We start from the raw sequence: 13321 nt of genomic DNA on the forward strand, positions 1-13321 counted from the left end.
TTCAAGATGCCACTGTTGGTCGTTGTAATGTAACTTAGGATTTAATTTTTGGCCTAGTTCCTTTTTAGTCTGCCTGTCCCACTCCACAATCCCCGTTCAGGCCTTTTTTCTAATTATAAACAGTTCAGGGCCGGCTGTGGCCATTTGGTTTTAAGTGGAAACTCTTTAAATTTTGAAGATATCAGTGCATAGTAGAATCCTCCATGGTGGTGGTGGTGGTGGGGGTGTCCAAGGTGTCCACTCTCTCAGTCACCCCTGTAGACATCAGAATGGTGACTGTCGCAGACAGTGAGAGACCAATGAACAGATTAAAAAATAAAAAAAGCTTGTCCACACCTTTATCTCTGTGGTTCTGTCAGGTGTCCGTGGCTGCTCTGATTCTTCCCCTGCTTGGTCTCACCCAAGTTGGTGGCTCCGGGAGCAGCTGAGCGTCTTGAATTAGAAAGCAATGGATTTCTTACTTCTGCTACAAATTCCCCTAGCTGTAAGCCTTCCAACCTTCTAAATACTCCTTTATATGTAGCTCAGAGTTCTGGCACCATCCCCTAAGCATACTTAGTCCAGTATTCTGTGTTGTTGCTGACGGAGCTCCTCACTGCACTTCTACCTGATCTGCCATCTTGTTTGTTCTCTCAGTATTCTCTTATTTTTTTCTGTTATGTACTGGGTACTGTTCTGATGTTATAAACTCTCATCTCCTCTTGAAATCTTTGCTTCCCACTTCATTGAATCCTATGTGCCCTTTCTTGCTCTAACTCTGGACTCAGCCAGTTACTAATAGAACATCCTACTGCCTCCTCCCCAGTATAATGTCTCACATTGGGCTTGCCCTTTGGTACCATAGGTCAGACTTATATTATTTCCCCTCTGAACTACTAAAGAATATTTGTAATTAATTTCTGGCTGTAAGATCTTCCCTGGAGTTCTGGTGTGGTGCTGTGAGATAAATCACAGGACCTTAAGGTTGGTTTGAACAACAAGGTCAGCGGTTCAAACTCACCAGCCACTCCTTGGAAACCCTAGCTAAGATTGCTATGAGTCAGAACCAATTCAACACTTAACAACAACAGCAACAGGATCCTCCACCCTTATTAAATATTTCCCTAAGGAACTACTTTTAGCATTTGCGACACTTGTGTTTTTTCGTTTTTGTTTTTTCAAATAACCTGCAGCATCTTACAGTCATCTGAGTTAAGACCCTTGATAGTGTGTCCACAGAATCCTGTTGGTATTTGAAGCATCCATCCTGTATCCTCCTACATTGCAATCTTCTGAGTGTTTCTTTTTACTCCATCCTAATTTATATCATAGCCACCATTTTCTATAGAATTTCTCTACTTAACTAACCCAGCCTAGGAATCCTGGTGTGGTGCTCCCGGTTAATGTGCTAGACTGCAAGATCTGTTTGAACTGCAAGGTCAGTGGTTCAAGCTCACTAGCCGCTTTTCGGAAACCCAGCGCAGGGTTGCTATGAGTTGGAACCGAATTGACAGCACTTAACAACAACTCCACAGCCTAAAATGACATCCTGCCCCTCTCTTCTCTTAGTGTATTTTGATACAGGATTGTTCAAACATTTATTTAGCATGAAATCTATAATATAACTGACGTCCTTGCCCATGAGTAATTTATATTCCAGAAAATAGATTATTTTGTGGTTATCTGTTCATATCTAATCAAATTTTGTGATTCCAGTGCTTGAGAGATTTCTTATTGTGTTTTATATGGTGAGAGACATTTAGTGTGTTCTCAGTGGATGATTTTTGAAAGAGTAGTGAACACGGTTGAAATGTGGACAATTTATGTGAGGACTATATGAACATCATAAAGTAATCACTGCTTTTTGCATAGAGACTGCAATGGTATAAGAATTAATATAATTTTAAATATTTTCCTCAGTAAGGAACAGAAAAACAAAAATCTCAAAGTCCTCATTTTAAGTAAGTGCTTATTCGGTTATATTTTACAATCTATGCAAGAAAACCTCTGCTTTTAGAAAACAAAAAGGCTGGACTAGTTGTCATTGAGTTAATTCTGACTTTTGCAATCCAGCGCAGCTCCATGTATATCAGAGTAGAATTATGTCCCATAGGGTTTCAGTGGCATATTTTTTATTAAGATAGCCTTCTTCTGAGGCATCTTTGGGTAAGTTCAAGTTACCAGTCTTTGGTTAGTGGTGGGGTGTGTTAATCGTTTGTGCTGCCCAGGGGATACTGTTCTTAGGAAATTACTGTTAAGAGTCATTTTTTGTAGTAAGTATGGGTTTAATCTTCAGTTAACCAGAAATTCACTCACTGTTGTTCTGACTCATGAAGACCCTATGTACCACAGAACGAATACTGCCTGGTCCTGTGCTAAGCCTCATATTCATTCCTGTCTGTCAGCCCAGTGTTGCAGACACAGTGTCAATTTATCTCATTGAGAGTCTTCCTCTTTAGGCTGACCCCATACTTTGCCAAGCATGATATCCTTTTCCAGGCACTGGTTCCTCCTGACAACTTGTTCAAAGAACAAGGGCTCAAAAGTCTCACCAACGTCGCTTCTAAGGAGCCTTCGGCTGTACTTCTTCAAAGACAGATTTGTGTGTACTTCTTGCAGTCCATAGTACTTTCAATATTCTTTGCCAACCTCCAAAATTCAAATGCCTGAATTCTCCAGTCTTCATTTTCTAGTTTACACATGCATGTGAGGCACTTGAAAATACCATGACTTGGTCCAGGAGCATTTGCACCCTCAAAGTGACATTTTTGGCTTTTATCACTTTAAGGAGATCTTTTGCAGTAGATTTACCCAGGGCAAGATACCTTTTGATTTCTTAACTGTTGTGTTGTGAGCATTGACTGTGGATCCAAGCAAAATGAAATCCTGACCCCTCCTATCTTTTCTTCATTTGTCATGTTTATTGAATACATGCCTCCCAAGTCATGCGCCCAGTCTGAATGTTGTGCCTCAAATTGAGTAAACTCAATATATTTTCACTTTTCTAGCTGACAGCTTTCAGTCTATGAAAATGTGTTTTACTTTTGCTCATCCTTACTGCCTGCTTTTTCATCCAGATCATGACTTTACTCCGTCTGAAATCTGATTAGCTTGTTCTGTTACTGTTGCCTGACAAAGCTAAACCCACTGCCATCCAGGCTTTCTAGCAACCCTAGGAGGACAGAGTACAACTGTTCCAAGAGGTTTCTGAGGCTGTAAATCTTTGCAGTAGCAGACAGTCTCATCTTTCTCCTGTGGAGCAGCCGGCAGTCTTGAACTAACAAACTTATAGTTAGCAGCACAATACCTAAATCACGGCACCACCAGGGTTCCTTAGAGTCTACATGGTGATGGTGGTGGTGTGCTGGGGAGTCGCTTCTGACTCATAGCGACCTTGTGCATAGGGTTTCTGAGACTGTGAATCGTTACGGAAGCAGAAAGCCTCATCTTTCCTCGTGGAACAGCTGGTGGTTTCTAACTGCTGACCTTCAGGTTAGTAGCCCAGCTACACTACCAGAGCTTCTTAAAGTCTGCATAGCATTTTCAAAACTAGAAAATCATCCAACGTGGTGAAAAAATTTTAGAAGCCTTATAAATAAGCATCTGTCTAGCATTATCTTTAATCTTGTGGTCCCTCAGTATCACTTGTTTAGTTTGGTAGCTGACTGATGAATGAAGACCATTTAAGTGATAACCCACATATGACTCATGGAAAATCTTTTAGAAATCCTTATATAATGATAAATCTGATCTGTAATTTTTGTTTTTAGAAAGGATTTAATAAACTATTCTCTCTCACTCTGCACAGAGTTTTGATGATGGAGACTATTTTCCAGTGTGGGGCACATGCCTTGGGTTTGAAGAACTCACATTACTGGTGAGCGGTAAGAACTTACTAACACTCACAGAAACTAAGAGCAAGTCACTGCCACTAAACTTCACTGGAGGTAAGTATTCTGTTTCTGATGCTTTCAAAAAGATTTCCTAGATAGGATTACTAAATTGTAACTATCTGAGCCAAAAATACTCATGTAATTTGTTAATTCTTAAATGATTTACCCAAGTTGAAGATGTGAATTATCACCTTTGTAGTGATTTATGAGAATGGCTTAGGGAATTTTGAAATTTGAAAGCTTATAATGATACCTGGACCACGTATGATTGTTGTTGTTGTTACATGCTATCGACTTGGTTCCGACTCATAGTGACCCTATATATGTAGGGTTTCCAAGGAGTGGCTGATGGGTTTGAACTACCGACCTCGTGGTTCAAACCAACTTTGCGGTCCAGTGCTTATCCTACGGCATCATACCAGGACTCCATGTATGGTTAAGAACTCTGAAATTGGGCATATTCTTGATTGAGTTCTGGCTTTGTCATTTTGGTCTTGGGAAATCACTTAAGGTCTTGCCGCTTCAATTTGTGTTGTGTATGAGAATTAAGTAAGATAATATTCTCCAGGTACTATGCTAAGCACATTAAATACAGCTCAGTAAATATTAGCTAGTACTATTCTAGTACCAGTGTTTTTCCCTTGGTATTGTATAAATTGATAATGATTGTTAAAAGTTTCTTGGTCTCTGTAGCCTCAGAATTGAATAAGACCAATTATTCTTGCTCTCATAAAGACTCTAAAAGGAAAATAATGGTAGTCATATGTGGAACCTATAGTTTTCAAAAGTCTTTTTGACATCTCACTTAATCACCACAGAAACCCTGTGGAGAGTATCTGAATTAGGCCATACTAATTTGGTTGTACATGACAACAACTCAATGTATACAACAAAGGGATATTTCAAAAGTACTGGTGTTCTCTTGTAAGACATTAGCAAGAAGGAGCCTGGCTTAGGGATAGTTGGAATCTTAGTTAGGGTTTTGAGAGACAACAGGATTTTAAGTCCCTTTGAAAATACATTGAAAGTTGTGGATACTTTCCTGGAAAAACAAATATATCATACACACAGAAGTTTTACATATGTATTTTACAGCTGATTGTGATTGTTCAGTGCTGTTGAGTCAGTTCAGACTCAAAGCAACCCTGTACAGTGTTTCTGAGGAGCAGCTGGTGGGTTTGAACCACCAACCTTGCAGTCTAGTGCGTATTCTACAGTGCCACTTAAAGCTGCCTAAGGAGCCCAAATTAAGATTCATTACTTATAATTATGGCTAGTCTGCTAATTAATTCTCACATGAGAAGAATTTTACTTATTCATGTTAAAAACCTAGAAGAAAAGTATTTAAGACCAGAGCATATTTGAACATATTTTGTGTTTGATTGGAAATCTATGGAAACAATATGCTATGCTTATCATTTAGTCATCTTGATTATGCCTTACTAATGGCTTTTCTTTGGGTACAGATAAATGACATAAGGGAATTTTATATTTTCTTGTGCTTAAATTGTTTCAGCTACATTGCAGGGCAGAATGTTCCGGAATTTTCCTGCAGACTTATTGCTATCATTATCTACTGAACCTCTGACTGCAAATTTCCACAAGTGGAGCCTTTCCATGAAGGTATCACATATTATACAATAAAATTAATGAGTTTGGATTCATTACAGAAGTAATCATTTTGTTTATTTTCATACTGTAGAATTTTACATCAAATAAAAAGTTGAAGTCATTTTTCAACGTAATAACTACCAATACAGCTGACAACCTTGAATTTGTCTCTTCAGTGGAAGGTGTGTATTACTGTATCGTGCACACTTGATTTTATGTATTAATTTCATATTTATTAATTTTATGTTATGTCGATTTTAAGATTAAAGTGACATACAAGACTTGAAGAAGGAGGCCAATAATGAAGTTAGGGCATATTTGGGGACAGAAGACATTCTGGGCATACTCTACATCAATTGTAGTTTACTTGAGCCATTTTGTAGAGTAGGGTAATGAAAAGGAAAGAAATGATTAAGAAGGGATGAAAAGATTGATGGAGAAAGTGACTTCTACGAAGAAACTTCACTACCTTCGGGTCTGGAAATGAACTCATTCTCATGGCTCAATTTTCAGCGAAACAATTGGTATTGTTAAGTGCAGTCAAATCAATTCCAACTCATAGGGACCCTGTATAGGATTTTCGACGAACAGCTGGTGGGTTTGAACCCCTGACCGTGTGGTTCACAGTTCAGTGCTTTTCTTACAGCGCTACACCAGAAGAACCGATAACAATAGGGAGCTACACATACCTTAGAATTTTGTACCATTTAAGATCAAAACAGCAGCATTTACCCAAGGACAAAGTTCAGAAGGGTCAGGAAAGAAGGAGGGTTTGAAACAATGCAGGAAGGAAGTGGGACAAGTGATGCTGTGTTGTGGGGATTGCAGTCAATGAGGTGAAATAAAATGTGTATCAATTGTTGAATGGAAAACTGATCTTCTCTGGTAACCTTCACCTAATTCACAATGAAAGTTAATAACAAAATAAGCCATGGAAAACAGGAATTGAAAGGTAATGGAATTTTCCATGAACTTTGCACATTTCATTTATAATACTTGACTATGCCTTCTTGAACTGCCCTTTGAAATTTTCTGTTCAGCTCTTTTACCTCCTCACTTCTTCCATTTGCTTTAGCGTGTCTACACTGGCGTGAAAGTTTCAGAGTCTCTTCTGACATCCATTTTGGTCTTTTCCTTATCTCATGTTTTCTTAATGACCTTTTGCTTTCTTCTTGTATGGTATTTTTGATGTCATACCACACTTCTTCTAGTCTTCAGTCATTAGTGTCTAATGTATCAAATCTGTTACTGAGATGATCTCTAAATTCAAATGGATATGTTTAAGGTCATATTTTGGTTCTCATGGACTTGTTTTAATTTTCTTCAACTTCAGCCAGAACTTGCATATGAGCAATTTATGGTCTGTTCCACAGTTGGCCCCTGGCCTTATTTTGGCTGATAATAATGGAGCTTTTCCATTGTCTCTTCCCACATTGTAGTCAGTTTGATTTCTGTATTTTCCATCTGGCAAAGTCCATGTTCATAGTTGTCTTTTATGTTTTTAGAAAGTTATTTGCAATGAATAAGTCATTGATCTTTCAAACTTCTATCATGCATTGTTTAAATCACCAAGGCTGTGTTTTCCAACTACTGATCCTTATTTTTGGTTTCCATCCTTTGCATTCCAATCATCAGTAACTATACCAATACATTTTGATTGCTTCTTTGATCAATTTCAGACTGAAGATGTTGATAGAGTTCTTCAATTTCATATGGATAGTATTCTATCACAGACAGCATTAGGCTTCATTATGCTTCAAGATAGACCTTGAAATGTTCTTTTTGATGATGAATATGATGCCATTGCTCTCTAATTAGTCATTCCTCTCATAGTAAACCATATGATTATTAGATTCAAAATGATCAACACCAGTTAGTTTCACTAACTGATATATAGAAAAATTGATATTTATGTGTTCCATTTAATTTTTAACAGCTTCCAATTTTCCTGGATTCATACTTCTTATATTCCATGTTTCCTATTATAAATGGATATTTACAACCATTGCTCATAATTTTGAGTTTTTTCCTGTTAGCTGGTGAGGGTCCTAAAAGCTTTACTCCACATGTCACCATGCTCAGCTCCACTTTGAGGAGGCAGCTCTTTCTCAGTCCTATTTTGAATGTCTTCCAAACTAATTATCTCATCTTCCAGCATTATAGCTAATGATACTGTTATTGTTGTTAAGTGTAGTTAAGTGTGTTTCATTTCGTACCGACCCTTTGTACAGTTCCCAAGGGGCAGCTGGTAGAGTTGAACCACCAACTGTGTGGTTAGCAGTCCAATGCTAATGCTTACAGTACCACACCAGGACTCAATATTCTGATGTTATTCAGGATTCCTGGTATGGTGCTGTAGGATCAACCCTGGACTGCCAACCACAAAGTTGGCAATGCAAACCCTCCAGCTGCTCCTCAGAAACTCTATACAGGATGGCTGTGAGTCAGAACTGACTTGACGACACTTAACAAGTTACTGTTTCAATATTCAGTATGCTGGTGCTGTATGATAGTATTCCACTGTTATTCATAAGGTTTTCGGTGGCTAAACATTCAAAAGTAGTCTATCTCACCTTCTTCCTAATCTATCTTAGTCTGGAAGCTCAGCTGAAACCTCGCCACTATGGATGACCCTGTTGGTATTTTAAAATAACAGTGGCATAGCTTCCAGTATTACAGGGACATGTAAGTTACCACAGTATGACAAACTGACAAATGGGTGGTGGTCTTTTTTGTGTATATTCCTTTAATAACGTTTAGGAATTTCCTTTGCATTCCTATTTTGCTTAGTGTTTTTACCATGAATGGGTGTTAGATTTTGTCACATGCCTTTTCTGCAATGATTGATATCATCCTATGTTTCTTTTGTTTGATTTGTGTAGTGGATTACATTGATTGTTTTTCTAATACTGAACCATCCTTGCTTGGCTGGTATGAATCCAGTGTGGTCATGATGTCTTATTTTTTTATGTAGTTGGATTCTGTTGGCTTGGATTTTGTTGAGAATTTTTGCTTATATGTTCTTGAGAGATATTGGTCTGTCACATTCTGTTTTATTGTTGTCTTCTTGATTCTGATATCATGTCTATAACTTGCTTCAGAGAATGAGTTTGGGATTATTTCATCCTTTGTTATGTCCTGAAATATTTTCACTTGAATTGGTTTTAGCTTGTGTTTAGTTGAATTTCAGTGAATATTTGGTAGAATTAACCAGTGAAGTCATCTGAAGTAGGACTTTTTATGTTAGAAGTTTTTTTTTTCTCTTGTGATGTGTTCAAATTTTCAGATTGTGTTAGTTTGTGGTAGATAGTGTGTTTTTAGAAGTTTGTCCATTTCTTCTAGGTTTTCAGAATTTTTTGGAATATAGTTCTTCATGTTGTTGATGTTGTTAGGTGCCATCGAGTCGGTACCGACCCATAGAAACCTTGTACACAGCAAAAACACTGCCCGATCTTGGGCCAACCTCACTATTGTTGCCACACTTGAGTCCATCAATGCTGCCACTTCACTTGGCCATTCCATCTCATTTGGGGGTCTTCCTCTTTTTTCTCTGACCCTCCACCTTACCAAACATGATCTCCTTCTCCAGCGACTGGTCCCTCCTGACAATATGTCCAAAGTAATAGAGGATACGTGTCTAATATATAAAGTACAGCCATGCATGAATTAAGAAAAAGACTATTTAAATGGTTAAAAGAAATTTGAATGGCCTGTAAACATATGTATGGTAAGAAGCTTTGATGGAGCAGTGGTCGAGCACTTGGCTGCTAGCTGAAAGGGTAGAAGTTCACATCTGTTAGGGAAAGATGTAGCAGTCTCCTTCTGTAAAGATGACATCCTTGAAAGCCCTGTGGGGCAGTTCTGCTCTGCGCTGTAGAGTGTCTCTGTGAGTCAGAATTGACTTGACAGCAGTGGGTTTGCTTTACTGGTATAAACATATGGGAAGTTGCTCACTGTAACTACTGATCAGGACAACACAGATGGCCATCAAAATGAACTATCATCTTATCCCCACCAGACTGACAAAATTAAAACTCTTGACAAGTGCTATCTGGGAGGTGGCACATCGTTTCATGCAGAGATTATTTATGTGAAGCAAATTCTAGGAATTCTATCATTTTGCCCATAAAGATATTTAAGGATTCTAAAAATAATTGGATTCTGTTATTAAGAGTTTCTCTTTTTTAACTTTTAAATGCTTAACTTAACTTTTAAATGCTTAAGTATATATTTTTAATGAACATCATGAAGCCTTGAATTATTCCACAGACTGAGAAAAGAGATTATCTAATTTAGGTTGAGACAAGGTGGTCTTCCCAGAAGGATCCACTCTCATACCAAAAAGTCATTATGGGAGGGGACGAAAACATGGTAAGAGAGAGGGGAAAGGTGGACATATTATGGCAGAAACTTGTGTCACTAATAGAGTGCGTTCCTCCCTCTTGAACTGGAATATAATCCAAGGCTAAAATAGTTCACTGTCATCATCTGGAAAAGCAAGTCGTGTCATGAGCAGTGTTGTTGGTTGCTGTTGAGTTGGCTCCATCACATAGCGGTCTGATGTATAACAGAGTGAAACATTGCCCAGTCCTGCGCCATTCTTGTGAGAGTTGTAGTGTGAGTCAGTTGTTGTAGCCCCTATGCTCATCCATCACATGGAGGGCTCTCCTCATTTCACTTACCCTCTGCTACAGAAGACCGAAAATCGCTGAAATATTTCATTAGGAAGGTTCATATTGACAGTAAACTGAAATTCTTTTTTGTGTGTGTGTGTCTAAGAAAAATATGTACCATTTTATTTTGATATGATGTTTTACATAAAGTTACTTTTTAGTAATAATGTAGATTATTCTTTCTACTTGATTCTTAATAGATCTGTGTTCTTCATGTAGGATATAAGTATCCAGTATATGGTGTCCAGTGGCATCCAGAGAAACCACCTTACGAGTGGGGAGTTAGCAGCATTTCCCATTCACCTAATGCTGTGAAGACCGCATTTTATTTAGCAGAGTTCTTTGTTTCTGAAGGTAATATTGGGGCATATAATTTTATTGTTCTAACATAGTTTTGGAGGAAATTGCCTTCATCTAAATTTTTGTGTGTTCTTTAGCTGTGCAAATAAGAATAATATTTGTATTATTATTACTAATAATAATGAAAACAGACAAAAAGACTAAATAATATGAAAGCTGTGCAGTTGAGAATCTTGCATATTCAGATACAGTCAGGATAATTTTTTCAGCTAACAGTATGGTACACTAAAATGGTCAGAATTCTTCAATAGCAGCATGAAGACCATTGTGTTTTGTTTTTATTCCTTCCATGAATATTTGTATTTAGATTCTTCCTAGTTACTCTTCTTATTAAGAATAATGCTTTAATTATAAAATTCTTTGAGAATTAGCCATTATTTTTTCAAGAAATCTATGTAAGTTGACTACTCATCTTATGACTTAAGGCTTCCTCCATGTAGGCGTTGGACATATTGGCAACTTGGATTTTTTTGCTGATGAGAACACACACATTTGCATGTCATATTATGTTTGTGGGTAAAAGTGAGAATTGCAGATGCTTATTTTTTACTTGAGTGATATGGATGTAAGATGGAGGTACAGGTATAACTTGCAAGGGATAGGACGTCACTCAGATGATGAAGCATGACCATTTCAGCACATCAGCGAGCCCGTTTTAGTCCCATCTCCAAGGTTGTCCTGAGTTTTTTTTTCCATCCACCCTTTTGCCTGTTATCTGAAGTCCAAAACTTCCTATTCAGCTCATTCTTGTTTTGTAATTGTGATCAGTAGAACAGATGGTTTCAGGGATTGAACAAGCAACATTCAAAAGAACTCCCATGTGCAGTATTAACCCACTCTGTGTAGTTGAGAGCCGCAGTGGAGTAAGCAAAGTTGGTTGTATTATTATCACAGAGCAGACACAACTTTACGTAGTTCAGACCTACCAGTTGCTTTGCAGGGGAAAGATGACAGTCCTGTGAACTGTATAGAGCCCTTCTAATGTGTCCTAAAGAGTCACTATGAGTTGAAATCAACTCAGTAGCAACAGGCTAGGAATCCATGGGTGGCACAAATGAGTAGATGTTTAACTCCTAAGCAAAGTCTTGGTAAATCATCCTCCCCAGAGGCTCCTTAGAAGATAGACCTGGTGAGCTACTTCCATTACCCTATGGAGTAATGCTATTCTGCAACACATAAGGCCTCCATGAGTCAGAATCAGCTCCAGGCCAACTAGCAACAACATGTGTCATTGTAAAAACATTATGTCTTTTATAAAAGACAATAATTATTTTTACTTTAGGAGAAAGTCTAAGCTCCCACCCTACATGCCCATACTTTTAATCAATTTCAGACGTCTTAGTGTGTCAGTAATATTGCCTCGTTGTTTTCATAGCTCTCTTTGCTTCACGTCTCCACCTGTGCCACTTTTGTCATTCTCTTTACTCCTGTAGTTTCTCAGTGAAGAGACACTCTGAGTGCCTAGGGAAGCGAGTGCCACATTGCATCTGGTGCTGGTCAACTCCAGCTGCTATATTAGTAGATAATTGTACCAGAAATCAGACACTGCTTTATGGGGGAAATTTTAGCAAGCATTTCACCTCTTGGTAGTATTTTTCCACTTATCTCAGGTTGCAATAAGAAATATTATAAAGAAGCCTTTTGAAAATGTTTTTAAATCATCCTATCATTTAAAAAACTTAACTCTTGATATTTTTCTTGCAGCTCGTAAAAATAATCATCGCTTTAAATCTAAAGATGAAGAAAGGAAGGCACTCATATATCAATTTCATCCAATGTATTCTGAAAAATTTTCTTCATTCCAGCAAATTTATCTCTTTAATTGAAAGCCTTTGATGTGTTAATAGAGCAACTTTGAGTAATGCCATGAGTGAACTCTACTGATACCTTGCTATTTGTGGCAACAATAGAGATCATAATGGGGATTCCTTTTGTGTGATGTGACTCAAACTCTAATTTTTTCAGTACATCTGGTGATAATACAGTGAAGCAGATAAATAATTGTATTGTATTTTACGGGAAAACCTTATTATTTCTAAAGACTGGAAAAAAATAAATTTCTTTAAGATATTTCTAATTGGTTCTAAATATCAATACTCTCCTGACCCACTCACTTCATCCCTGTTGAAAGTCTAAATCCTATGTGAAATTTAAAGTACTGTCTTCCTTCCTTCAAGCTCAGAAATAAGGAGCTCTAGTAGCGTAGTGGTTATGTATTGGGCTGCAAATCGCAAGGTCAGTGGTTCGAAACTACCAGCTGTTCCATGGGAGAAACATGAGGCTCTCTGCTCCCATAAAGATTTATAGCCTCGGAAACCCTGTACAGGGTCGCTATGAGTTGGAACCGACTCCACAGCACACAGCCACCAACTACCATATATGAATATCTGGACTCCTGGTGTGGTGCTGTGGGTTGAAGCGCCAGATGCAAAGCCCTTTCAACTACAAGGTTGGTGGTTCAAGCTCACCAGTCGCTCCTTGGAAACCCGATACGTGGTTGCTATGGGTCAGAACTGACTTGATGGCACTTAACAACAACACATATATGAATATATGTAATATAAAAGTTATATGGAATATATTATTATAATATAATGTATATTCATATAATGTATTATGTGTATATAAATACAATAAATATACATGTTAAATATGTATATATTATATTCACTGCTGTTGAGTCAGTTTTATCTCATAGCGACCCTGTAGGACAGAGTGGAACTGCTCCATAGTGTCTGAGGCTATAAATCTTTATGGAAGCAGACTGCCTCCTCTTTCTCCCACAAATGGCTAATGGTTTCAAAA

The 13321-nt window shown here is 37.8% G+C and overlaps 1 protein-coding gene across 1 annotated transcript in view; it reads left to right on the forward strand.

Moving 5' to 3' along the window:
- Window positions 1–12342, forward strand: part of GGH (gamma-glutamyl hydrolase (conjugase, folylpolygammaglutamyl hydrolase)) — a 33204-nt gene extending 20862 nt beyond the window's left edge. Inside the window, exons 5-9 of the mRNA XM_006860063.1 lie at window positions 3788–3937; window positions 5400–5495; window positions 5575–5665; window positions 10376–10510; window positions 12221–12342. Of these exons, the coding sequence (XP_006860125.1) occupies window positions 3788–3937; window positions 5400–5495; window positions 5575–5665; window positions 10376–10510; window positions 12221–12342 (594 nt within the window). The remainder of the gene's footprint in view (window positions 1–3787; window positions 3938–5399; window positions 5496–5574; window positions 5666–10375; window positions 10511–12220) is intronic.
- The last annotated feature ends 979 nt before the right edge of the window (window positions 12343–13321 follow it).

This window comes from Chrysochloris asiatica, unplaced genomic scaffold (assembly GCF_000296735.1).
Source record: "Chrysochloris asiatica unplaced genomic scaffold, ChrAsi1.0 scaffold00036, whole genome shotgun sequence".
NCBI classification, from domain to species: Eukaryota; Metazoa; Chordata; class Mammalia; order Afrosoricida; family Chrysochloridae; genus Chrysochloris; species Chrysochloris asiatica.